Genomic DNA, 27627 nt, shown 5'->3' with positions numbered 1-27627 from the left:
CTCCTGTTCAGGGCAACAAAAGATCATCAGCTGGGAGGCAGCCGGGGCAGGGCCAGCCTATTTGCTGGTTCTCTGAACTACTCAAAATTTCCGGTACCGGTTCTCTAAAACCTGTCAGAACTGGCTGAATACCACCTCTGCACCAGTGACAAAACCTCATTGCTTCTGAGGCAGGTAAAAACCATGAAATGTGCTAACCTAACCAGGGGAAAGGGAAGCTTTTCTCAAATGTAGCCATGTTATTAAAAGCTTGATAAATTACTATTTTTGTTTCTAGGTTACACTTATCTTGGCTTACCAATGTTATTAGTGGACACAGCACTCTTCTGAAACATGAAATAACATCTTGCTGAATTATTTCTTTGAAGATTTCCTGATGGCAATTAATTCCTCAGGTCAAATAAACATAGCAGAGGAAGCCATACTATTTAGTTTCTTAGATTTACAGACATTTGTGTTCATTAAGTATGCTTTTAAACTTGCATTGTGAAAAGTTTTTTGGGCTTTTTTTTTTTTTTTTGCCCTTGCAACTCCTGCCTGTTTCTGAACGCTTTGGAATCTGAGCCAAAGTTGGCTTTGATAGCAAATGGCAGATGGGAATTTCAGTTAGTATCTTACTGAGTTTTCTTACAAGAAGAAAGAGCACTTAAATTAATGGCTCAACTGAAAGAGCAAACAGCTTGTGATCCTATGATATCGGAGTTGCTTTCATTTTTGTGCCAATATTGCAACCAGAACGAACCAATTCTAATGCAAAGGAATTGTAAGTTCTGCGTTTCTGAGAAATGATTATATACTTGATAGCACATTTTTTCGATATGCTGATTTTAAGATAGAGTTCCATTTGGCGAATAAGTTTTTAACTAATGTAACCAAAAACTCTTTGAACTTTAATACTTAACCAAGAAAATGAAACCTGCAGAAAAAGCAATGGGAGCCGATGCTCTCAGGATAAAAGCATCTACATCATAAAAAATGTGAACTTTCACTGGGGAAACCCAGACATAGACTGAAAGTGGCATCATCTCCCTGACTACAGGTTGCCATTGAGAAAATCCATTTCCCATCCAATCCCACACCACAATCCCAGGCAACGTGGAAGAAGACCAAGGGAAGAGATAATATTTGTTCTTTTGGTAGCAATTCTAAGATCCAAATGTTCTTGTACACTGACTTGTAAACTGCACAAATCAAAAAGAGAGACGTGAAAATATTTACAGACCTTTCGCATCCTGGACATAAATTGTTTCAACTCCTACCCTCAAAGCGACAATACAATATAAAGCACTGCACACCAAGACAATTAGACACAAGAACAGTTTTTTCCCCAAACGCCATCACTCTGCTAAACAAATAATTCCCTCAACACTGTCAAACTATTCACTAAGGCTGCATTACAACTGCTATTAGTCTTCTCTTTGTTCCTATAACCTATCTCCTCCCACTCACGACTGCATGATTATAACTTTGTTGCTTGTATCATTACGATTTATACTGATATTGATTGTTTCCTGATTGCTCATTTGTACCCTATGGCTATCATTAAGTGTTGTACCTTATGAATCTTGATGAATGAATCTTGTCTTTTTATGTACACTAAGAGCATATGCACCAAAGACAAATTCCTTATGTGTCCAATCACACTTGGTCAATAAAAAAATCTATTCTATTCTATTCTATTCTATTCTATTCTATTCTATTCTTTCAGCAATAAACAGTATTTGCTTATTGATTTTTATTTTTTAGCTTAACCTGGGGAAAATATAGCATTTGCTGGTAATAATCCCTGGTTAGAGTGGTGTTTATCATTCCTCTCACCTCCCTTTGAGTTTTCCTTATTATACTTTCTCATTCCTTTTATCTGTTCACTAGCAACATTTGGTTTGGAAAACCCTTGGCCAGGATTCCTTTCCTCTTTAAATCTATTGCTCTATAAACTTCATATATATTCATGGTGCAAGTCAATAATACAAGGTTTCAGCAAAGCAAGCTCTGCCACTGTTAAATGTTTAAAATGAAAGTAATCGCCAATGTGGGAGCTAATGTTTGCTCTTAAAAAGTTAAAATGATACTCTTATCCAGCCTTTATCTCTCCCCGACAGACTTTGGGTAGGAACATTGATTTGAGGCAGAAAAATGATACCATTCCACAATCTTTTGCTGTTTCTATTTTAAATATGGTTAAAAGGCACCAAAAAGCATGCATTTTTAATTGTTACAAAACAATCCCCAAAACAAAAAAACATTTCTGAACAATGGAAAGCACATGTTAATGGAAGAAATTGAAAAATGAAATGAAGAATAAAATGTAAAAAAAAATATTGAGTTTTTAAAAGCCAGAAAAATGTTGTAGTTTTATCCTTACAATGATAACACAACTGCCCACAAATCAATAATGTATAACAAAGTGATTCTGCTTTATCTTTGAAACTGAAGAAATATTTACATATATGATTCTGCTAAGATCGGGAATCACTAAACACAATAGAAAAAACAATTATTTAAGAAAGGATCATTTAGAATCTCTTGGGAGGATCAAAACATTACTCTCTCTCTTTTTCATAGTAGATATTTTTTGCTTTTTAAAAGTAAAGTAGAAGAATGTCACACAAAAGTAGCACACCTCTCTAGACTGAGCAAAAAAAGAACTTCCTGCTACATGGAAATGCATTCAGTTCCTTTATTTCTAGTTAACTCCTGTTTTTAACTTGTAAATGTTACTTGTTATTATTATGGATTTATAATCTGCTCTATGCAAATGTTATCTTTTATTGTTAAAATACTTCATGCTGCAATACAGTCAATTTAAAAGCCAACCAAACCACTAACCTGTGTTCCTTGGTTATTAATATCAACAGGATCACTCCATTCATTTGCCTGTTCCTCCAATGATACAACTTTTAAAAGAATGCTGGGGACCAATTCCTTGGTTTTGCAATCTGGATAGCTGGCAATCTGATGATAAAGCTCGTGATGTACTGCACTTTCAGCTGGAATAGGCTTGCAGTAAATAGCAAACTTTGGTGTATCTAGAATTTAAAGAAATATCAAACAGGCACTTTGAAGAATGTTCTCTGAATTTATGGTGTAATTCTATAATACCTCAATATGCACATTCAACTCTAGCTTGTAGAGTACTCTACCTGGCAGAGTATCAGTACGTACATTTATCCTCTTTACTTCCGTGCTTACGCATTCTAATGTTTGACTTAAATATGTTTCATTATGAATAAGTATACGGAAACAAAGAGTGAAGGGAAAAACAAGCACAAGCCTCTTCATTAAAACACTGAAGCATTACCCTGTAGCAACAAAAGTGACATACCTTTGATGTTTTCTTTCAAAAGCAGTGAGACAGGACACCTGTTGTGGATAATTATGCGAGGGCTAGGATCTTCTGATAGAGTTAAGTATGTCACCCCAAGATGTTCCTGGTAAGTCAGTGCTATAGCTCTAAACAAGAATGTAAATTACACAGTTCTTTTTTTAAAAAGTTCATCTGTAGTTAAAAATTGTACCTTCTTAGTAAGATACTAAAGAATAAATATTTGAAGTTTGTATACCTAAAATCAAAATCCTCCTATCTTACAAAAATATAATATCACCCTCATAAAAAACGTAAGAAAGAAAAACAAGACGGGAAGTTAGTTATAATACAAAAATGTTTTAGGTGAGAAAATATAATCATATGTACAAGATTTCGCCTAAAGATGTCCTTCATTTAAAAGGACAATTCTGTAATACGAATATAAATAATAAATGAAATCAGATTCTTATAATTTATATATAGAATATACAGATAAACATATTAATCAAATAGAATGATTTGAATGTTAATACTTACAGCCATGAATTTAAAACTTCCCTTCATATATTTTCACAACAATAGCAAATGAAGCAAACCAACTGGTTATATTATTATTTAAAAGAACCTCATAGTTGCTCAAGCAATGCTTTATCAGAGATTCCTTTCAGCAAAGTGTCTAAACAACTTTTTTCTGGAGTAACATAGAGTAGCAAAATGTAATATTATTCGTTTTTAGTACCCACATAAACAAAGTAATTGAAATATGAGATTATTGGCATAAATCTCATCCAGATAACAAAAACTAAAACTATAAGGTTTTGCTTAATCCCAGATAATTTGTTTTGGACTCAATTTAAGAATGTACACTTACACTTTTAACAACATTCCTTTTTATTAAATAATTTGTTGAACATTTCAAAAATATTTATTAGTATCCTATGAATATATTGAATGCCTGATTTTAAGTTCTGAATAGTTTTAAAAAGATCTAGTAAAAGAAAAACTTGGCCACAATTTTTGAACTTGAACCAAACAAATTGGTTTCTTTTTCTCTACTATAAATAATGTTTGACCTAACGTTGATCAAGAATGTTAGTCTCATTAAAAATACAATGATTTTATTCATTGTCATAGAAATTGATAATATTCTTCAACATGTAGATAAACTATCAAAGCAAATTTTAAAAATTATTTAGAATGTTTCTTGAACCAAATTCTTGTGGCATGCTGAAATCTTCTTACATATTTTCAGTGCTGGAAAAGTCAACTATTTTCTCTGCATGCTTTCCATGAATAAAATCCAAGGTTACTCTGGAAAAGCAAGCAGTAAAGAAAATGACCTGATGCAGTATTTGTCAAGCCTGGAAGTGGAAGCCATAGTTTGCATTGAGACTTCAGACCTGCCATATTTAATGCTATGGAAATTGGGAGAGGAGATAATATGGAGTGTGATAGATATAGTCAAAATAACATTATTTTCTCAGTGAGTCAAGGGCATCTTGCCCTGCACCTGGAGTGGTCTGACTGGGAGGCATCTCCAGTTGGGACAGAGCCTAATTGGACACCATGTGATGGACATGTGGGTGGTGGGTGGGGACTTGAACTTTTGTTTGGGTGGGGAAAACCTGGAAACGTTCAGATTTGGGTTTTCCCAGATGTGCCAATATGACATCTCTAATAAAATGGAACATTGAGGAACCTCAAGCCTCCAAGTCTTCTTTCGTTAGGGGTGTTACTTGGAACCTGACAGTATTATCAATTTCCTATGTTAATTTAACGGCCAGCTGTTTGAAACAATTAGCCAATATTATACTAGAACAACTATCCAGGATCTGTTTATATAATTGAGATCATTTTTAAAGCAAACTACATGCAAACACATATGAACACAGAAAAAAATGAAAATAGTGTTCAGTATGCAACTAGAAAAAAAGAAGACAATCTGTCTATTATTTAAGGAGAAATGAGCAAATAACAGAGCTCTCGTGTCTATCGAGCATATCTAGTATACACAGGCTTTTTATTGCAAAGCAGAGAATAAACTTAAGTGAATAAAAAATATATCAAGTTTGGAGCCGGGAATTTTTACTTTTTTTAGAACTTTGCTAGTGTGTCCTGCTGATGTCTGGTAGGATTACTGTGTTTTGTCAGCAGATTTTTTTTTCTAAGGTCTATTTTGGAATCTCTTGAAGCTCAGCCACACTATCCATAAATCATCCAGAGAAGTCACTGCTGAGTGATTGAAATGATATAAGGTATTCCCCTCCTCAGTGCTTGGGGATTGAAACTCATTGTCTTCAAAGCATCTCCCACATAGCTCACTCTAAAGGCAATACCATATGGTTGATTCTGATCTTACATTATATATCTTCTTATTTATATCTACAGCATATTCTAAGAACAAAATCAGTTTTGGGACAGGAAATAGAAATCAAGTTTTCTAATCAGCAATGGAATTTTTACTGTAAGGAGTGGCTCAGTTTCAAAGGGGAAGGCAACTTTGGATATAGGCTGCCTTTAAAACTTGGACACGTTCCTTCTATAGTCTCCAGATCATCACTTCCCTCATTAATTTCCTTCCATATTGTTCTAATTTGTCCTTTTTTCAAATAAACTGTGCAATAGCTGCAAATGGCTGTAAACAGCTCTTCAACTACTGCATCAGAAGAGATCAACCTCATCCAGTGGAAGAGGCTGGTAATGAAAATCTCACATAAATTCTCAAAATACCTGAAGCTTTGAGAACAAAATTATTTGCATCATTGATTGCTGTCATGTATAAGAAGTGAAAAGCAGAAATATGAAAGAAACAAAAGAGGACTCTTTCACGTAACAAGTACTTTACTACATTTCCCCACTATTCAACAGCAATTCCTCCATTCCTGCTGTTAATAGTTGCATCTCCTATGTGGCATGAGACTGCACATATCATAGGACTATATCATTTTTCGACGGAATTTACATCCAATTCTGACTGGCCCACACCAGAATTCCTAGTGCTCTCTCGGGTTACTAAGGCACTGACTTAAGTAAATCTCTGAAGAGAAAGCAAATTTTATAACTGAATGGTAGTTGGTAATGATAGTAATCAAGAATAACTTTCATTTTCTGAATAAGGTATTCTGATAGAAGTGTCCCATTTCTATGGTTTCAGACGATTTCATGAGGTTATGGATAAAATTTTTATTCATTTGATTAATTTGTATGCTGCCCAAATTCCAACATGTAGGAAGAGATATGTATTATGTCTATGGTGGCAAAGAATCAGAAGGAATCTGGAGATGTCTTTTCCAATTAACACATTTTATTAAAAGGCATCAACTTTTGTGAGCAGCAGCGCACTTCATCAGATATATAAGAAATCTCTAATCTGAGTTGTGGTATATTTTTGTATCAATTTCTTGACACTGTATTTTATTACTTCAGATTGGGCCTAATTAGAAGCACAGAAAAATAACATAGCTACCGTAGAGCTGCTTCTGCTACTTTCCTCCCTGATATATTTGTATACATGAAACAGCTTTTTGTTTTGCTCAGTGATTGAAAGAACTAAAATAAATAGCAAGATGGTCTGTGAGCTGCATCATAGGCCATAGTGGTGACAATGTAGCCTGCCAAAAGCTGAACTCCATGACATCCTAAGAGTGCCATGGACAGGTGTAGGACACTTGCATGTGTAACCACAAAGAAGAACATTCTTGTTTTGCAGAATTGTGGCATTCTCTGGTTCACATTAACATGTCAGAAAAGATCTGTCCAGTAAAATATTATACATTTCCTTTTTCCCTTTTCCTTTTCTTATTGGAAACACACAGTGAGCACATACTTGAGAAAAAATATATCTTTACTTTTTTCTAATAGTGTGAATATATGAAAAGCACAACTGAATTTATAATATCAAACACTGTTTCTGCTTAAATGAAAGCTTCATTCTCATACACTCTACATACCTGGTACGGAATCCCTTTTCATCGCTATTACCAACAGGTACAGCTATGCTCTGCCTTGGGAATTCCTGTCTAATGACAGCTGGTAAACTCCAGCATGGAGTATCAGGACCATTTGTGTTGTGTTGGAAGCTTAGCAACATGTACTTCTGAATGGGAAGCTCCTCAGAAACGAATTGGCTCATCTCAGGCATCAAGTCCCAGTAAAGCACAGAACAAGCTTTGGCAGCATCTGACTCTGTAGCAGAACCAACACTAAATATTCTGCTGTCTGGAGATGGTATAAACTAGGAAACAAAAGGTCAAGAAAAAATAAAATAAAAGGCGAAATAGCATATGTAACTGTTATTTGTTGGAATATTTGACAAATTGGGATTGCAAACTTCTGAAGAATTTGCTATTCTATGTGTAATAAAGACTTTGTCCTGATCCTTCAATATTCAAATGTCATTATTCTAATGAATAGAGAACTTGAGAGGGAAAGCAGAGCAATCACAATTTTCAGCAGTGGTTTGAGGCTCACAGAATGGTTTCATTGAAAAATATTATTTTGAATGAAATTGGGAGATGCACACCTTTATTTTTTGGTAAAAGAAAAGAACGGATATGTTCTGCACAATGGTACACTAGCAGGTGCTTCAACTTCAGTAAAAATCAAGACAAGTCGTATAAAGTACACCGAGGACTGCCACATGTTATTTGTTTGATTTCAAGGAGGATATTTAGGAAAGAGTGGCATTCTGCATCTTTAAGTGTATTTTGTGCACATGTTTTGTATTTAGAGCTTGGGAAATGCTGATAAAGTAACAGTTGCATTGAGGTGCTGCACACAGTTTCAAGCTGTCAGCAGATGTACCCATCTTATAATGAAATTGCTGTAACGTAATTCTGAGAACTGTTCAATGGTTTTTCCACACTCTGCTACTCCTGTTTCAGCACCTTAAAGTATCTAAAGAGAACCAGGTAGAACTAATACTATGACCTGGCAAACAATCATTTTCCATTTCCATGACTGACTGTATTGTGGCATCTACCTTTTAACTGGAATAACTTAAAGTGCCTACTTTTCTTATCCACTGATTTTTCTTCAGTTGAGAAAAATATTACTTCAGACTCAGATTCATCCAGCTGTAAATTCTTCCTGTTTAGAGAAACAGCTTGAATGTATATTTAAAAAATGTGCAATCAAAGTTGTACCTCTTCCCTGAGCTGGGAATTCAAAGCGGAGAACAGCGGCCAGCAACTGATTTGGAATGGGGTGTTATTGACAATTATACTCTTGTCTTCAATCTGCAGGATTTGAATACCACGTCGAACAATGGAAGAAATGCAGAACTGACACAACTGCAGAATAAAGTAATAGAAGGTTAAGCATATACAATGAATAATTTGTCTTCATGCTAGAAAGAAAGTAGAAAAACAGATTGTCTTGGAGAAAGATAGATAAAAATGCCCCTTTCTTCTAACACATAGATTTCTTCTGAAGTCTATTGAGCCCCCCCTTTTTAAGGCCTTCACTTCATTAAGTTCAGAGAAACAGACATGGGAGGTTTCCCTGACAGGAAGTTCTCCATCTCTATAACACAGGACTTCGCTGACAGTTCTCTATTTCTTCTTTACCTTCCACCACTTCATTTATTGTCCCTAAGCAGGAACATCTTTGCTTAGCCACAAGAAGGGGGAAAAAGTAGTAGTTCTCAAAACCATCCTTTGGGTCCGTTGCTCCCTATACAGAGAAGATAATGATAAAAGGTGGAGTTTTTGATACTGTCCTGTTTGCCCGATTAGTTGAGAAATGGGATCCAATCTGCAGACAGAATTATGTTCTCCATTTCCTGGCTGTACTAAATGGCAAAACTGAAATCCAAATTGTTTTCTTCTAAGTAATAGGCACAGGAGCAACAGTAATGGCTTCCAATTCAAGTGTAAAACCAGCTATTGCTTAATTACATAATATTTGGAATACATTTAATTAGCTATTTTTGAATGAGGGTATTTAAAAAAAAACTTAATGCTAGATACGTTTTTTTCTGTTTATTGCTTTTAAAGATTAGGATATAATTCTAATAGAACTAACCTTTTGATGACCTGGAAAAGCTCCAAGTCTGATCTCTGCTTCCACAAACCCTTCTTCATCCAAAGTTACCACCTCCTCATTGTCACCATCCTTCCATTTTGGAGATGTCATGTTGTGAACTAGCTTAATAGCGACTGACTTGTGCACAGTATTACTGTTTTCCCAATATATTCCAATTTGAAAAGCTTCCTGAAATAAAAATATTTGATTATCCTCAACACTTCCATTTCTCAATACTTCCACTTGATATATAGGCAGAGGGAGTTTCCAGACTTATATAATCCCAAATAAACTTTGGAACCTTTTTTTTACAGGACAGTATGTGAAGTTAAATATTTTATTTCTCCAGTCTTGCCTTTACTAGGCTAATCATACCCAACTCCTCTAACCATTCCTCATTAAGTTTTTATTTTAGGCCACTTAATTTGACCTTCTTTGGATATGATCTGATTTAATTTCCTAAATGCAATTGCAAAATGAAAGCAGTATTTCAGATATGTTCTTACCAACGCAGAATAGAAAGGAATGACGATTCTGACACTTACACTTTGTTCATGCAATTTATTTTGCTGCTTCCTTGTTGCCTCTTGTTCAGCTTCTGATCTACTAAGGTGCCCAGATCCCTTTCATGTTTACCACTATTTCCCTCCAATACTATTCACAGGGCTTTGATTTTCTTTCAGCCTTGATGGACTTTGTGAATTCCTATCAACATTCATACATCTGGTTTTGAAACCCAGAATGATATTGCTTTCAGAACTTCATTTTTTTTACCACACTATACAAAGCTTTGTACAATGATACCTTAGTACAATAAACACACCAATCTGTTTATATGTTGTAGGAGAGACATTCAAATAACCTCTACATCTCCTATTTAGATAACTGCATGATTCCAAGACTAATTCTGTACATCCAAATTTATGGCTTAAAATTCTAAATAGAGAAAGCATCAGAGAGCCATGCATTGAAAGTTACATGGAAGTATTTTAGATCAACAAATCAATCTGGCCTACACACATAGTTAGAGATAGTTAAGTTATATTAAAGGGTTTTAACCCTGTTTATTTAATGACCATAAAGGAATAAATATAAAAAATGTGCACACTTCAGAAATGATTCCTCAGAAAGACTTTGGAATTTGCCCAAATGCAGCACTTTTCTGGTACTAAAAAGTGTGAGGAAAAAGATTTTCTGTGAAAAATAGGGGGAGGGGAAGGGGGGGGGACATTATAACTCCTAATACTTTAAAAGTTACATTAACATTTATGAGGGAATTTATTGAACACAACACCTGGAAAAACTGGGCTACTCTGATAAAAACAGGAATGTGCCATGCTTATGTGAAGTTTGAAACAATTGTGAAACACTTTCAAAGCATTTACTAGCCAACGTAGTAGCCCTGTTGCTCAACTTCAAAACTCCCATAAAAACCCCTCACCTACACCTCAAATAATGGAACCTCTCGTTGATCTTAAGAAGAGACTTCTCACTGTTTGTCTCACATTATGAACAGAATTAACTGGATAGGTAGGCCAATTTTCAGCTGGAGAGTGGGCAGACAAATGTCTCCCAAGTGTTACATGATTCTCTAAGATGCATTGTGCCCTATGTCGTGGCTCAGCAAAACCTTGACTCCTGAGTTGTCTCATTTACATAAAATGAAAAGAAGTCAGAAACTTTTTCAAGAAAACAACACATATGTATTTCAATGGAAAGCCTGCCTGGAAGTTTGGCGGTATCATTGTTTTCCCAGTGGGGATCTGCAGAATAATCCTTTCTCCTTCAAATAGCCAAAGATCCCACTTGGACTGATTGATCAGCAGAGCCCATGGCAGGAGTTCTATCAGCAACGTTTTCACACATGGCTTCCACACCGAGAGCTTCACGCGCATTGGGCTATCCCACTGAGTGAGCTGTTCACTGCTGTTCCAAGGAACATATCAAAGGAGAGATAAAAGAAAATGGTTAATTCATTAGTAAGATTTGCAGTTTATCATCCTAGCCATTCATAAAGCTTTGGTTACACTGTGCCACTTCTGACAACAGGTATGATTCTGAAAGACAATCAAGGCAAATCTGCCCCTGATTTAGCTTCTCTGCTTTGATTGAAATAGACCTTTATTCAAGGATCAAAAAGCAACCGAGATTTGTAAGTAAGTGAATTAAAGTTTTTCCTGGGCAACACCTGGCAATGAGACTCTTGGCCAGTTTCTTATTCTTGAAATGGCGGTACATATGCTTTCTGCATATATGACTGTCATATTAAAAAAATAAATTTTAACCCTCATCTGTCTCCTGCTCCTATGTTGCCATGAGAAAAAATTACCCTCTGTCCTGGAATGCAGTTTAGGTGGGAAGTTGCAAAAGGAAAAAATTAGGGTCTCCTAGAGAAATAATATGCATGGGTTCAAGTAAGTCTTCTTGATGTTCCAGCTATTTATTTATATCATTAATACAGAGCTGAGTACATTTACATAGAGCCTAATGGCAAATCTCTCTATCCTCATTTACTTATTTTTTAAAAGAAAGACCTGGCTACAGTTATGCAACTCTCCTAATCATCTCTGAAAACTGTAGGTCTTAAAGAAGTATGCAGGTAGGGCATGTGTTTGTCATAAGGTGTGCCATAAAGGGGTTGTGGCATCGGCATTCTCCCTTTGTACCTCAAAATTATATTGCAACACTGACAAAAGGGAAGGAATTTGACTGATGGCACAACTGACATCTTGCCTTTTTAGGCTTCCCTCAGGCTGTCAGGCTTGGAAGCCATCATTGTATAGGGCCTCAAGCCTGCCACATATTCAAACATATTCTACTGTGGGAAACTGGGAGGGGGATTGTATGGAGCATGGGAGATATGTAGCCACAATAACATTCCTTCTCGGAAAATCAAGGTCACCTTGTCCCTGCACCTGGATGGATGTGGATGGGAGGAAGCTTCCTTCATAGCAATGGCTGATTGGGCCATGTGATAGACTTGTGGGTGTTAGGGCAGGGACTTGAACTTCCAACTGGGTGGGAAAACCTGGAAGCTTTCAGATTTGGGTTGTCCCAGATGTGCCAACATGGCTCTTTTAATAAATTGGAACTTTGAGGAATTTCTAGCCTCGGATTGTTATTTATTTGAGGATGCTATTTGGAACCCTGACACAGGCACTGCTGATGATAGACTGTGTTGAACATTTTTTTTAAAAAATAAACAAACATAAACAACAACTTAAACTAAACCAAATGCCCATTTAGGCAAATATTAAGTTTACAAGCACCTTTTGTCTGATTTAACTTTATTTTTGATTTCTCCTGATGTGTAGAGGTTTTTATATATTCATTCATGATTTCTGGTTATTATTACTACATTCGTACAATGATAATTGATGAATTGGTACCAAAATAACCTGCTCACTATTATTTGCTGAATTAGGACTCTGAAGCAAATATGCTAGTAAAAATACTGCATTCCGTTTCTGGTCTGGTCTACACTTAGGCCTTAAGGCTATCTTTCTTATCTTAGAATTAAATTATATATTCATATAATATATGCCTTTTTGGAACAATAGCAGTTACTTTGAAGAAGCAAGGGGGAGAGAATAGTCTGGATTGTAAAAGAGAGATTCTAGTATTTTGGAAAGAGAGCTTTCAAAACAACGCTATAGGGCACTGCACACCAGAACAACTAGACACAAGGACAGTTTTTCCCTGAATGCCATCACTTTGCTAAACAACTAATTCCCACAACACTGTCAATTCCTTCCTAGTATCTATGTCTCCCCACTTATGACTATAACCATGGTGCCTGTATCTTTCAATTAAATTGTTTTTGTTTCCTAGTATGATTTGATAGCTTATTAGTAACCTTGACTATCACTAAATGTTGTATCGTATTATTCTTGATCAGGGGTGGCGAACACGCGGCTCGCGAGCCGCATGCGGCTCCCGGCCAAAATAAATGAGGCTCTTTGCCTCTTGTCATTATTTACTATACTGTGGCTCGGATCGCGCGCTCCCTTTCGGAAGCTGGGGAGGTCCTTTGCAGGCAGCTAGAACGGGCCGCCTGCAAAGGACTTCCCCAGACTTGCTTTGAGGAGCACGGGGCGACTGAGGCTAGTTGTGAAGCCCCAAAGCCCCCACTGCCACCGGAAGAACTGCTGCCACCTCCTCCTCATCCTCCTCTAACAGGCAGCACTGCCGGATTTGCCGCCCGGCGCTGCGGCTGAGATGAAGCCGCCAAAGCTCCAGCATCTCCGCGCGTGGCAGCGGCGCCTCCCCTCCGCTCGGAGCAGCTGAGCTCAGTCAGCGCTGGGTTACCCCTGCCCCCTCCTCCTCCTCCGCCGTGCTTTTGAGGAGCCAGTAGGAAGGCGGGGGGGGAGCAGGGGAAAAAAAGCCTCATGGCTCATCAAAAGCACGGAGGAGGGGGAGGGGGCAGAGGTAACCCAGCGCTGAGCTCAGGAGCAAATCTGGTGATTCTGTTGGAGGAGGAGGAGGTAGCAGCAGTTATTCTGGTGGCAACTCGTACTCGTCGGCATCTTCAGCAGAAGCCCTGCCCACAATGAAGAAAGCAAAGATGGAGCAGATCCACGCAGATGACGTCGCTGCAACATGACTGGAGGAGGAATTCTGGGAGTTGAAGTCCACAAGTGTTAAAGCTGTCAGGTTTGAAGACCCCTGGGGGTTTTTTTCCCTAAAGGGTTAGGGGTGCAAGGGTCTTGTAACTTGACAGCTTTAAGAGTTGCGTGCTTCAAATGCCAGAGTTTCTGAGCCAACATTTTGGTTGCTAAGCAGGAGCATTGTTAAGTGATACTGATATTATATAACACTTTGAATTAAGCGGGTACCTTGAAGAAACATAACTTTGAGTTTCAAATAATACTGATTTCGTTGTTGACTTAGGTGACATCTGTGAAAAAAATTCGGGTGCTCAGGCATGAAAATGTGCCGCTCAAACACTATACTTTTCTGCTCACATCGAAAAAAAATTAGAGGGAACATTGCTTCCGGGTCTGTTTTGGCAGGTCACTGCGTGGTGTGGCTCTCTGACTCTCACAGTTTAAAATTTTGGCTCTTTTTGTCGAACTTGTTCGCCACCCCTGTTCTTGATGAATGTATTTTATTCTCCTTATGTACACTGAGACCATATGCACCAAAGGCAAATTCCTTGTGTGTCCAATCACATTTGGCCAATAAAGAATTCTATTCTCAACTCTGCCCTGGATATGCTAGTGAGAGAGAATGGGACATTTGACATCCAAGGCACATTTGTCCCCTTCTCTTATTTAGGAAAGAAAGCTAACCTGAAATATATAAAGTAGAATAACCCCAAAGAGAAATAATGAAAAGAATAATACCTGGCAAAATCCTTCTTTGTGTAAGGCCAGACAGATTGAGGCAAACTGCTGCACCCATAAAAATCATCAAGTATTTCATGTATGGTGCCATTTGTATTCGATTTGGTGGCTATCTGTTTAATAAGTGCTGTTGAGATAGGCACTGCACATTCTGAGGGATTATCTTCTTCCCTGCCATATGGATAAAAAAATACAAAAGGTGTGGCATTCATTGCATGAATTAATTAAGAAAGCAACTGTCAAACCTTTGGCAGTTACCTGAGTTCAAAACGATTCTTCCAAGTATGCCAAGGGTGCTCCTTAACAAATTTATTAAGATAAACATAGTAGTGTCGTTATTATAATTACTTATCTAGCACTTTATTCAGTGTCTGCAAAAAAAAATACAGGACTTTGGGGAGCACACTGATATTTGATTAGATTTGGTGATCTGTGTAAAATTCTGGGCATTACATCCTTCTAAATTAATTATTTTTATTTAATTTTAAAGTCCTGTGGGTGCGAGTTGGCAGGTATGGTACTATCAACTTTTAATTTATGTTAGGGTCTGAAAAGTTTCCAATAACAATTTGGTGTTCCTTATAAAGCAAGCATTTGGGAATTATTGATCTAAATTTCTATTTTTTATATGAAATTGGGAGAGTGCTGATGAAATTTTGTACGGACACAAAAGCAACCTTTAAATCTAACATATTTAGGAAAATATTTTTTACCTGGCTTGGAAAGTTAAGTGATGGATTAGATCTGGTTCTATATTTTGCAGAGTTTTTTCTTGTCCTTTTCCAGGAATTATCTGCATTTCACTCAGACCCAGGTTTCTTTTCTCTAAATGTATGATGATGGGATCTGGAAGATGGCTCCTTACGATAAAAAGAGGGCTGAAAACAATCTACAAAAGTAAAAGAGCAGAGCAATGTTGGATGCAGTGTTCCAGCTCAGCCTTCCAATTATAACAAACTGTCAATAAATCTCTGTTTTAGGGTCAAACTGACCGTATTCAGAACAGGAAGAGTAAGATCAATTTGCACAAGGGGGAAAGTACTTACAATTCGTTGCTGGACTTGTGACTGCGCCTCCAATGTCAAAACCATGCACCAGACATAAATAATAGAACTATTTGATGATGGCACCTGCAGTGAAGAAAAATATATTTATAGAGGTTAATATAGCCTCATGGAAGTAAGTAACCACAATCAAGCAGACTGCAGAGCAGAAAGATCATTTTCAGCAGAGATACAAATTGTTATTTGCAAATAATGCCTGTTTAGAGTCCAACTAACATTAGAGAAATGGAAGAGGCCATTTAGGCCTTCAACTGCAAGTTGAGTTCAGGAATCTAGACTAAAACATCTGTGGCTGATATCTCTTGAGCTTTGCTTCCAACACATCTGTTAGAGCAGGACCTTTCTTTCTTTCTTCAGTTGCAATGCATTGACAACTCATATTTAATTTATACAATAGTAGAGTTGGAAGGGACCTTGGAGGTCTTCTAGTCCAACCCCCTGCCTAGGCAGGAAACCCTATACTGTTTCAGACAAATGGCTATCCAACATCTTCCTAAAGACTTCCAGTGTTGGGGCAGTGTTGGGGCATTATAAACAATTATTATTTATAATCAATTATTGCTTTATTTTTTTTCTGTTACCAAGCCAAATATTTCCCATTCTATATCCAGATATTTAATTTCTGTTAACCCTAACCCTAAACGAATAAACCTATATTGGTTTGTTACAATTGTTCATTTTTGTCAGGTCATTTGACTACCGTATTTTTCAGAGTATAAGAAGCACCCACTTTTTTCAGCCTCAAAAAAGAGGCTGAAAATCTGGGTGCGTCTTATACACTGAATACAGCATTTTTTTTTGCCTCCTGAAACCCTGCCCCTTCACCAAAATGGCCGTGTATAGCCTTTAGGAGGCTTTCAGAGTGTTCTTGGGGGCTGGGAAGGGCAGAAATGAGAGAAAAATGGGCTGTTTTTTTGCTCAATTTTGCTCCCCCAGCAGCATTCTATAAGCCTCCTAAAGGCTAGTCATGCCCTTTAAAAAAAAAACGGACCCGTTTTCGCAAAAAGCAGGCCATTTTGGGGAGGTCTGCAGAGTGCAAAAACTTTTTTTCTTAATTTGCCTCTTCAAAATCTTGGTGCATCTTATATTCTGAAAAATATGGTAGCTTAAAAATTGTTTAAACCTTTTCTCTGTCTTTTAAGATATATCCCACCCAATTTTTTGTCTTTGAAAATTTGACAAATTTCTTCACCCCTTTATCCAAGTCAGTAATAAAATGTTGAATTGGATTTGAATCTTGTGCTGTATCATGCTCTACCTCATTCCCACTGGATAATGAATTGCTGATTATGTTTCTGGAGCAAAATATTTAAGCTGTTTATGTAGCACTTAATTGTCCTGCCATTCAGTGCACATCTTGCTAATAAAAATGTGCAGTCCTTTTCCAAATATGTAATCATAGTATATGATGTTTATATATTACCACAATATACTAAGACATTATCCTATGAAAAAAGAGATGGTAAGTCTTTTGAAGATTTGTTCTTGATAGGCCACGCTCCACTTTTTTTCCAAATTCCTTTTCTGTTGTATAATCTTTCCAGGTATAAACATCACCAATGGATTAGTTCATAATTCTTTGGATCTTTTCCCACCCTTTTTGATAATAGGGTTAGGATACTTGATCGTTTTTAATGCAAGAATAACATAATTCTTCCAATTATGTGGCGTTTCAATGGCTCTTCAGGATTTCTCAAAGACAATTCATTAAAAAGTTGCCAAATATCATCCTTTCAATTCAGGGTGGAATTCATCTGGCTCTGAAAATTTAAATTCACTGAAAGTAGGATGTTCCTTGACAAAATTTCTATCAATCTCAAGTTTCAGTCTAGTGTCTTTAATTCACAATTGTCTGAGGTAAAACAACCACTAGTTGGAAAAGACTAATCAACAAGAAGAGTTAATTTTCTCTGACTTTCCTCTGTTGCATTTTATTTTTTTCACTGAGAAAAAGAATTATTTTGTCTTTATTTTCGACGTAATAAAGGTTTTAATTGGCTTTCTTGAGGCAATCTCTACTTTTGTTCAGACCGAAAATGGCACCATGTACAAGTGAATAAGATTAAAAAAAACATATATAGGAATTAACCCATTTGGACTAGGATATTTATAGGTTTATATTTATAGGAGAGAAAGAAGGAAACATTAAGCAATTTGATTCTCAATTTGACTCTTTCAACCAACTCCTCCCCCCATTTGTTTCCATACCTGGATGACTGTGCTATAATCTGTCAGTTTTGACTCAAGTGATACATCTCTTGACCACTCTTCATCCCCTTTAGCTTTTACACTCAATTCTGTCAACTCATTATTTTCTAGAACATATGATGGTAGTTTCTGCTTGGGTTCCAGGCAATCGACGTGTTCTTTCACAACAGCCTGTCCATCATGCCCAATATAATGTTGAACAACTTTCAATTCAATGCTTTCAGATAGGTAACTACATACAATTTGTCTTCCACAAATAATTATCTAGATTAAAAACATAGAACAGTGTTACATATGAATCAGTTACAGACTGAAAGCTAAAATGCACCTTTGCACATACATTTTACATTAGAGCAGAGTTCCCCAACCTTTCCAGCTTTGCAGACCGATGGAGGGAGGGAGGGGATGGTTCCTTGTGAGCGAAGGGCAAGCGTGTGCAGTGCCATTTGTCCAAAGGGCAGGCAAGGGCGCTCGTCACTTGCACAAATGGAGCTGTGTGCATATGTGCCACATCCACGGTCTGGGTGTGAACGGGCTGTGGCCTGGTACTGAGCCACAGCTTGGAGGTTGGGGACCCATGCATTATAGAAAGATAGTTGTAGAAGACAAGAATACTCAGATGTGACTATCTTGGCCAGTAAACCAACGTTTATTACCCTGTACTGAAATCAGGCCTTTTATCCACTTCTTCTGATTGGATTTGAATTTTTCTTTTCCATGTTGAGCTTTGAGAAATACATAACATTTTCTTAAATAAGTTTCCTGTGTTATCCGCATTGGGATACTCTGTTTTAAGTATTGACTTTAAAATCAGGGTAAGTGAATACAGTTATCAGTGTAAAATTTAAAAAAAAGTACAGACTTGTTTTTAACAGTTCAAAACTGAAAAGAAAAGTCATGTAAAAGTAAACCAGCTTCTCTCCAGGCTGGCAATGGTTACTCATGCCTTGATTTCATCTTGTCTAGAATACTGCAATGTGCTCAGAAACGTGCTGCCCATAAAGGCTACCTATAGGTTTTAATCAATGCAAGTTGCTACCTGTGATGATATCATACAATGAAATTCCTACACTGGTTGGTCTGAATAGAAGCTGTTAGCCTTAATCTTCTAAACCATAAATTGCCTAGGCTATTACTATCAGAGAGGCTACTTACCATGTTATGAATTTGTTTTATATGCTCAGCAGGCACACAGTATGCAGACACTCATGCGCTGTTGCTGTGTTTTACTCAAAAGGAGGCTGGTGGTTTCCCTTCACCACACAATTTTACTAATGACTGTATTATATTTTAAACTAGCTGATATCCCGGTGCTGCCTGGGTATTCATTTCATCCCAACCCTCCTTCCATGAACATCGCCGCATTTCTAATGTTGGATTTTCCCCCTTACCAGAGGGAGTCCCCTTGTGGAGTACTGTGAAGCTGTTACCATGGCAACTCCACAGCGCTGTACAGTAGAAGCCATTTTAAGGTACAACAGTCTGTATCTTAACAGAACACATACGCCGAGGGGTGTTAAGGGTGACTTACCCCCACAGTATTTGCTTCCAGAGAGTAAGTAATCTGTGTACTAAGCTTGGTTGAAATTGCTCAAGGCATTCCAGAGTTATGCTGGAACACACACACACATCCATCTATATATGGATATGAATCAAAATTCAGATGCTTGGCAACTAATTTACATTTATGACAGTTGCATTATCTCGGGGTGATGTGATCACCTTTTGCAACCTTCTGACAAGCAAAGTCAATGGGGAATCCAGATTCACTTAGCAACTATGTTACTAACTTAACTGCAATAATTCACTTAACAAATGTCTCATTTAACAACAGAAATTTGGGGTTCAATTATGGTTGTAAGTCAAGAACTACCAGTAGTCATAATGTATAAAACTGAACTTGCCACAACTGATAGGTTTCCTATTGTTTAACAATGATTCTTGTTTTCAGAATTAATGCCTCTATTAGACCATCTACAGAAAAAGGAAAAGGCGTGGCAAGAGGGAAAGATGCTTTATGATTACGTCTGAACTGAAAGCATCAAAGCATCTGCTGCTATTGTGCTACTACTAAGCATAATTATGGCTAACAGCATCCCTAGATGATATGATGGGGGGAAAAATCCTATTTAGAAATGCTCACGCATGCAAACTTTTTTTTTTTTTACTTACTTGTTTTTGTATTCCACTGAGCTGTTGAATCTTGATAATAAGCGAGGCTGTCCTTCCCTTATACTGAATAGTTCTGATAAATGTTCCTGCATTATCTACACTAAATGGCTCAGACCACCGCCAGTTTCCCCAACCTTCAATACAAATATGTAGCAGCTGAAAAGAATAAAAAACAAACAAAGCAGAAATAAACAATAAACATGTTAACTGATGACCCATAATAACCAGTTAACTTTATGGCAAGAAACCAGTTTTATTGCTGAAAAGGTTCTCATTAAGAGAACTGAAAATGTCTATTACCTTTCATTGGAAAAATAAACAAGCTGCATGACCCATGTAATCTACCATTTGAGGACATCATAAGTTTTGATAATCATGTGTTTTATATTCCAGAAAGTAAATAAACTTCCAGTTTTGAAAAGAGAATTTCTAAGCATGTTAGCCTATTTTATCAGAGGCTAACTTTTACATGAGGGAAGCAGTCTGCCATATGGTTATTTATGATGATACCCCTTTCTCTAGCCCAAAGAAGGTTACCAAGCTGATGTGTTGTGAATACCAAAACCACAAATAAAACCAAGGCCCCAGAAGGAGATAACAACCCCTCTACTTGCAGACTGAGGGCAATGAATCAAGGCTAATGGAGCGAACATTTTGAAATTATGCTTTCCATCCAGTGAAGGATGACACTGACCTTTAAAAAGGAGGCACAATAGAAAATGTCTAAACGTTGCAACCCAGTAACTTGCTGGCAAATTTTAGTCCTTTCAGCACAAAACTGAACATAAAATAAACACGTCCAGTACGGTGGGTGGCTTTTGAATGACAAACGCTAGACCTTGATTACTAACACAAATATGCAAGATAATAAGTACCCTGAAGGTAAAAACAAAAACACCATTCTTGAAACAACTTTGATATTTAAATCTTAGAACCAAACAGAGAAATAGAATTGCTGTGGCCAAAACCAAAATAACGTATAAATAAAGTACAAGGAATAAGAGTTTGGAGAGAGAAAAGGTAGCTAGAAAAACAAAACAAAGTATGATCTATAAAAACTAATCTCAGTTATGGTGCAAATAAAATAAAAAAATAAAATGTTCTGAACTAAAATATATTGTTATCACAGGCATTGAGCTAAAATAGTTGGTGCCCCTTAAGTGTAGGGCATGTATAACACATTGACCAGTTTCTGCCATCTTGTTACTCTCACTGTTGTGTGCTTTATGTAGTTTTGTGTTTTATTTTTGTGCTGAGAACTTCCCAGAGGGCATTGCAATTGCATTGGCGTCCAATGCAATGCAATGCAATACAGTGCAGAATATACCTAGCCTGAATGTAGACGATTTGTGTCAGAGAATCCTTCCCACCTTGCATAAACAACTTTATATTTTTCAATTTTCATCAAAACGTTGCTATCTTTTCTAACTTTATGTGACAAAAATTATTTGCATCTGGCTTTCCATGAAAGTTGCAGTTGTGGCTTTGCATTGGAAAGAGTACTCAAATGAAGTGACACGGTCCTTGACAATGTTGAAATCTATGACAGATTAAGATGAAACTAATGGGGTTTGCTAAGATGTCTTCCATTAATTGTAAAAGTTAAAAGAAGCCCAGAGGTTAGTGAAAAAGTAGATGGTTTGAAATTAGGAAAGTTCAAGAAATTCATGAAAAAGGAATTTACTTTGAAAATGAAATGTATCAGTGGACAATGGAAAAAATAACTTGGTTAAAAAAAGAAGGCAGACGGACAGCTCTAGTAGATACACCAAGCAGAATGATAGACACAGCCAAAGAATAAAAAATTCAGATTAGTGCATCATTACAAATACTCTGCTCAATATTGTTGTGAATCTCAATTTCAACGGTCATGAAATTCTTCCTTGCATTAATTCTTTCAACCTAAACTGGAAGAGGCAATCCAATTACATCACAATTCGATAATCAGGAAAAACTTTATAATTGATGTATTTTCTCTTTAAAAGAGGATTGCTGTTTAGCTGCAAAATCTGAGATATGTAGCCCAAATCTCCAAACATTTGGATTCCATAGTACCATTATCTTTGGTCCTTTGCAACTTTAGCAAAGAAGAGTGGGAAACGTAATGGAGATAATTCCCAGAACAGCTTAAATGGTTGTCAGACTGCCATCCACTACATGAAAAAATAACCTTTTTAGATTGGATCACTAACTATTATGCTCATGCAATGTCAAGGAGTCCTTATTTTTGCTGTGCAGGTAAAAAAAAATCTGGTGGAAATATTTACAATAAACTTGCCAAATTGGGAGACATGTCACAAACAAATTCTACTTGTACTTTATTTTTGGCCTCTGTTATATAAAGAACTACAGTTTACCCCTATTAATTTAATTTGAATGATCTTTGAGGTTTCTATTCTAAACTACAAAATTGTTTATGGACTATTAGGAATCAAATATACTATTAACGGGAGCTAATTTTTCAATACAGAAAGAATGCAACTAAGGAACAGGGAGCAATTTGAAATGTTTCAAAAAAGGAGGCAAACTAATAGCACCAAATTAGGAATCCAGGGCATATATGTTAGGGTTAGGGTAAAATAAAGCATGATAATAAAAAGACATTCAGGATTCCATAGAATAGAAAAAATGAATAGGAAATATATAAAGCTAATAGTAATTTAATCAATACTGTGTTTAAAAAAAAGAGAACCTTAATAAAAGCAACCAATTTAGTATTGCTTAAACGTTTATGAATGCATTTAAATTTGTATTGTTTCCACACCCCCAAACAATGAACAAGTATAATGTTTTGAATTCATTTATTTAATCGGATTCCATTTATCTAGTTTTAAGACTTGTGTGGGGAACACATTATTATTATTCATGCTTCTAGACCGCCCCCTCTCCCAAAAGGGACTCGGGGCGGTGTACAGTCCATGCAAAATATATCAAAATACAATAAAAATTGAATATGTACAGTTGGAATGGAGGAGGTTAAAAATGGAATTAAAAGAACTGTACAAAGCAATATATATAAATATAGGATTTTGAACCCCTAAAACACACACAATAAGTTAAAAACAATACCCCTAAAATAACCAGTTAATACATTTGCCAGGAGGGACAGTTGTAATTATGCCAGGCCTGCTAATCGGAACAGGTGAGTCTTCAATTTTTGCCGGAAGGAGCGGAGGTCAGTAGTGGTTCTAATGTCGGGGGGGAGGTCATTCCAGAGGGTTGGGCCCATCACAGAGAAGGCCCTACTCCTTGGTGTCGCCCGTTGGCATTGCCTAGTGGACGGCACCAGGAGAAGTCCCTCTCTGTGTGAGCGAATTGGCCACAGGGATGTATGTGGGAGGATGCGATCCCGCAAGTAACTAGGTCCCGTGCCATGGAGCGCTTTAAAGATGGTAATCAGCACCTTGAAACGCACCCGAAAAACCACAGGTAGCCAGTGCAGCTCGCGCAGGAGAGGTGTTACGTGGGAGTACCTCGTACTCCCCATCACAGCCCGCGCGGCTGCGTTCTGAACTAACTGCAGTCTCCGGGCGCGTCCCAAGGGCAGCCCCATGTAGAGAGCGTTGCAGTAATCCAGGCGGGACGTCACCAACGCGTGAGTGACCGTGCGTAGGGCATCCCGGTCCAGTAGGGGGCGCAATTGGCGCACCAGGCGAACCTGGTGGAACGCCCCCCTCGCCACGGCTGCCACATGGTCATCCATTGACAGCCGGGCATCAAGGAGGACGCCCAAATTGCGCGCCCGTTCCACAGGGGGCAATTGTTCGCCCCCTATGGCCAGCGATGGAATCAGCTGGCTGAACCGAGGTGCCGGTAGCCACAGCCACTCAGTCTTGGAGGGGTTGAGTTTAAGTCTGTTGTCCCCCATCCAGACCCCGACGGCTTCCAAACACCGGGACATCACTTCGACAGCCTCGTTGGGGTGGTTTGGGGTTGAAATATACAGCTGGGTATCATCAGCGTAGAAGTGACACTCAACCCCAAAACCACGGATGATCTCACCCAGCGGCTTCACATATGTGTTGAACAGGAGAGGCGAGAGGACCGACCCCTGTGGCACTCCACAAGTGAGTGGCCTCGGGGTCGACCTCTGTCCCCCTGTCAACACACATTGCTTCCGGTCGGAGAGGTAGGAGCCGAACCACCGCAGAACGGTACCTCCGACTCCTATCCCCTCCAACCGGCGCAATAGGATACCATGGTCGATGGTATCAAAAGCCGCCGAGAGGTCTAATAGGACCAGGATAGAGGAACAACCTCTATCTCTGGCCCTCCAGAGATCATCGACCAACGCGACCAAGGCTGTCTCTGTGCTGTGCCCGGGTCGGAAGCCGGACTGGCGTGAGTCTAGATACTCGGATTCGTCAAGGTGTTGTGGAAACTGCTGCGCCACCACATTCTCGACAACCTTCGCTAAAAACGGAAGGTTGGAGACTGGACGATAGTTAGCTAGCTCCATTGGGTCGAGTGCAGGCCTCTTAAGTAAGGGTCTCACCACCGCCTCCTTCAAGGCGGCTGGTAAGGATCCCTCACCCAATGAGGCATTCACCAGGCCCAGAAGCCAGCCTCGGGTCACCTCCCAAGATGCCAGTACCAACCAGGAGGGACACGGGTCCATTAAACATGTGGTGGGTCGTAGCCATCCACGCAACCTATCCAAATCCTCGGGGGCAACAGAATCAAACTCCTCCCAGGATGGTTTCACAAGACTCGCTGTTGGCGGCCCGTCTGGTCCACTGAGGGGGGCCCATCCGCTCCGGATCTGAGCGACTTTATCCTGCAGATATTCCCCAAACTCCTCTGCTCTGCCCTGCAAGGGTGCCCCCTGCGTCCTCTGTGACAAGAGGGAGCGGGTCACCCTAAACAGGGCGGCAGGGCGGTTATCCGCGGACGCAATAAGAGCAGCGCAATATCTACGTTTGGCCGCCCTTAATGCCACAAGGTAGGTCCGTAAATAGGCTCTTACCTGTGTTCGATCAGATTCGGAGCGTGAGGACCTCCACCTGCTCTCTAGACGTCTCCTATGGCGCTTCATCACCCTCAGCTCCTCGGTATACCAAGGAGCCCGGGTGGGTCGCTGCCGCAGGAGAGGTCGCAAAGGCGCAACCCGGTCCAAGGCCCCAGCCGCCGCTCTATTCCAGGCGGCCGCTAGGTCCTCCGACCGAGCGCGGGTCAGGGCTACAGGTAATGGCCCAAGCTCCGTCTGGAACCTATCCGGCTCCATCAGGTGCTTGGGGCGGTACCAGCTTGGACCATCTGGTCCCGCCTCCTCGCGGTGGGGGGTAGCGCCAGGGAAGTCCAGCCGGAGACATGAGTGATCCGACCATGACAGGGGTGTAACAACAAAGTCCCCTATACCCAGATCACTCGTCCACTGCTCAGATACAAAAACAAGGTCCAATGTGTGGCCACCTTCGTGTGTGGGGCCCTGAATTAACTGGGTCAGGCCCATGGCTGTCATGGAAGCCATGAACTCCCGAGCCACCTCAGATGCTGCTCCCGTCGACGGCAGGTTGAAATCCCCCATAACCACAAGCCTGGGGATCTCAACCGCCGTCTCCGAGATCAGCTCGAGGAGCTCGGGCAGGGCCGCTGATGTATAGCGAGGAGCCAAGTATACAATCAGCAAACCCAACTGCCTCCCTGGGCCCCATTTCACACCAAGGGACTCACACCCGGATATCTGAGGAACAGTGAACTCCCTCGGCTCTAGACCTTCCCGTATAACTACCGCCACCCCACCACCCTTACCCAGGGCCCGAGGCTGATGGAATGCGCGGAAACCTGGTGGGCACATTTCCACGAGGGGTAAACCACCCTCGTGGCCCAACCAGGTCTCCGTTATCCCTGCAAGGTCCAGCTCCCCCTCAGAGATCAGCTCATTAATGAGGGGGGGCTTGTTGGTTACGGACCTTGCATTGCAAAGCATCAGCCGTAGGCCCGGGCTCTGTAGTTCCTGGCCACCTAGATTGCGGGGGTTGGTACAAACGACCGGGCGTAGCCAACAGCCACGGTCTCCCAACCGACCTTGTAATCTTCTTTTGTCCTCGCATCCCCCCCTCCCCGCGACCGTTGTAATCAAACAACCCTCTATTGGAATTACTTGTTCCCTCTCCCCCCCCACTCCGCTCACTTCCCTCCTGGACTCACCTGTTCGTCTGGCACTGGCTTCCCTCCTGGCCTGGTTATCCCCCCCTCCCTTCCCAGAACCCCCTAAAAACAATATAAAACATTTAGCTAAAAAGCCCCTCAGCTTCCTCTTCTTCCACCTCTCGGGGTTCACAAACATCACATTTTAGGTCATATTTATGCAGAAATATTGAAAATTTAAAAACGTTCACAAACTTTAAAGAACTGTATTTTTCGCACTATAAGACCCTCCAGAACATAAGATGCACCTAGCTTTTGGGGAGGGGAAAAAATCTGCCTCTGCCTCACAGCTATTTGCCTCCTTGCAACAAACAACAAACAGCCTGGTTAGCTTCAGTACAGCCTGATTTAGCACGAGCAGCTGATTGGTGGTTGAATTGGCCTTCTGGAATACTGCCTATTAGCTGTTCTAGGTTGCAGGGATTGCCGCTGCCCATCGCTACCTCTGCACGCCTCATTTTGGGCCTCCACACGTCCCATTTTGGGTCTCCATTCGGCAGCGATGGGTGGCGGCAGCAATCCGATGCCTGGAACAGGCCAAAAATGGGATGTGTGTAGGCTGAAAATGGGGTGTGCAGAGGCAGCTACGATCCCCGCAGCCTGGAACAGCTGATTGGTGGTATTCTGGAAGGCCAATCAAACAGCCAATCAGCTGCTCATGCTAAATCAGGCTGTTGAAGCTGACCAGACTGTTTGTGGTTTACTGCAAGGAGGCAAATTGCTGGGAGGCAGAGGCTGAAGGGTGGAGTAGGTGGAGCTTCAGCAACATTAGCTCTATAAGGCGCAAAGACATTTCCACCCACTTTTTTTTTGGGGGGGGGGAAGTGCATCTTATAGACAAAAAAATATGGTAATATTAATTGCTATAAAACTAGGAAGAAAAAGGGTTCAGAATAGTACCTGTTCCAATAAAACAGAGGCATACCTAAGAGAATTTCTGCAGAGGTCCATACCCCAAAGTTACTGACTATATCAAATAATTCAAAGTCTGCTTTCTGAAGCCTCCAGATGTATAGGATTTCAAACCCAGAATTCCCAGCCAATAATGGGCCCAATGATGTGGAATTTTGGGTGGGTGTAATTGGTGTATAATGTTTTGGAGGCTATTAGGATAGAAAAGTTGGTGGCATGCTTACATGCTGCCCATGAGCCATAGTGGCACAGTAATTCAAATATAGTATTGCTGGCTAACTCTGCCGACAGTTAAGAGTTTGATTCTGACCAGCTCAAGATTGACTCAGACTTCCATCCTTCCGAAGTCAATAAAATGGGATCCAAATTGTTGGGGCAACATGCTGACATTTGTAAACTGCTGAGAGAGTGCTGTAAAGCTCTATGGAGTAGTATATAAGTCTAA

The 27627-nt window shown here is 39.5% G+C and overlaps 1 protein-coding gene across 4 annotated transcripts in view; it reads right to left on the bottom strand.

Annotated features, from left to right (window-relative positions):
• Positions 1-27627, bottom strand: part of VPS13B (vacuolar protein sorting 13 homolog B) — a 391865-nt gene that overhangs the window by 27192 nt on the left and 337046 nt on the right. For 3 of the 4 annotated variants that reach the window (XM_081951024.1, XM_081951026.1, XM_081951023.1), the window contains exons 44-54: positions 20121-20276; positions 17949-18212; positions 15723-15806; positions 15390-15565; positions 14677-14847; positions 11056-11257; positions 9332-9520; positions 8452-8598; positions 7258-7541; positions 3326-3453; positions 2830-3029 (exon numbers count right to left, since the gene is read on the bottom strand). In XM_081951024.1, coding sequence (XP_081807150.1) covers positions 2830-3029; positions 3326-3453; positions 7258-7541; positions 8452-8598; positions 9332-9520; positions 11056-11257; positions 14677-14847; positions 15390-15565; positions 15723-15806; positions 17949-18212; positions 20121-20276 — 2001 coding nt within the window. The remainder of the gene's footprint in view (positions 1-2829; positions 3030-3325; positions 3454-7257; positions 7542-8451; positions 8599-9331; positions 9521-11055; positions 11258-14676; positions 14848-15389; positions 15566-15722; positions 15807-17948; positions 18213-20120; positions 20277-27627) is intronic. The other variant, XM_081951025.1, reaches the window with a different exon arrangement.

This window comes from Natrix helvetica (genome assembly GCF_964273705.1).
Source record: "Natrix helvetica genome assembly, chromosome: 4".
Lineage (NCBI taxonomy): Eukaryota > Metazoa > Chordata > Lepidosauria > Squamata > Natricidae > Natrix > Natrix helvetica.
The sequence above is the reverse complement of the archived record's forward strand: the minus strand, read 5'-3'. Positions and strand labels throughout refer to the sequence as shown.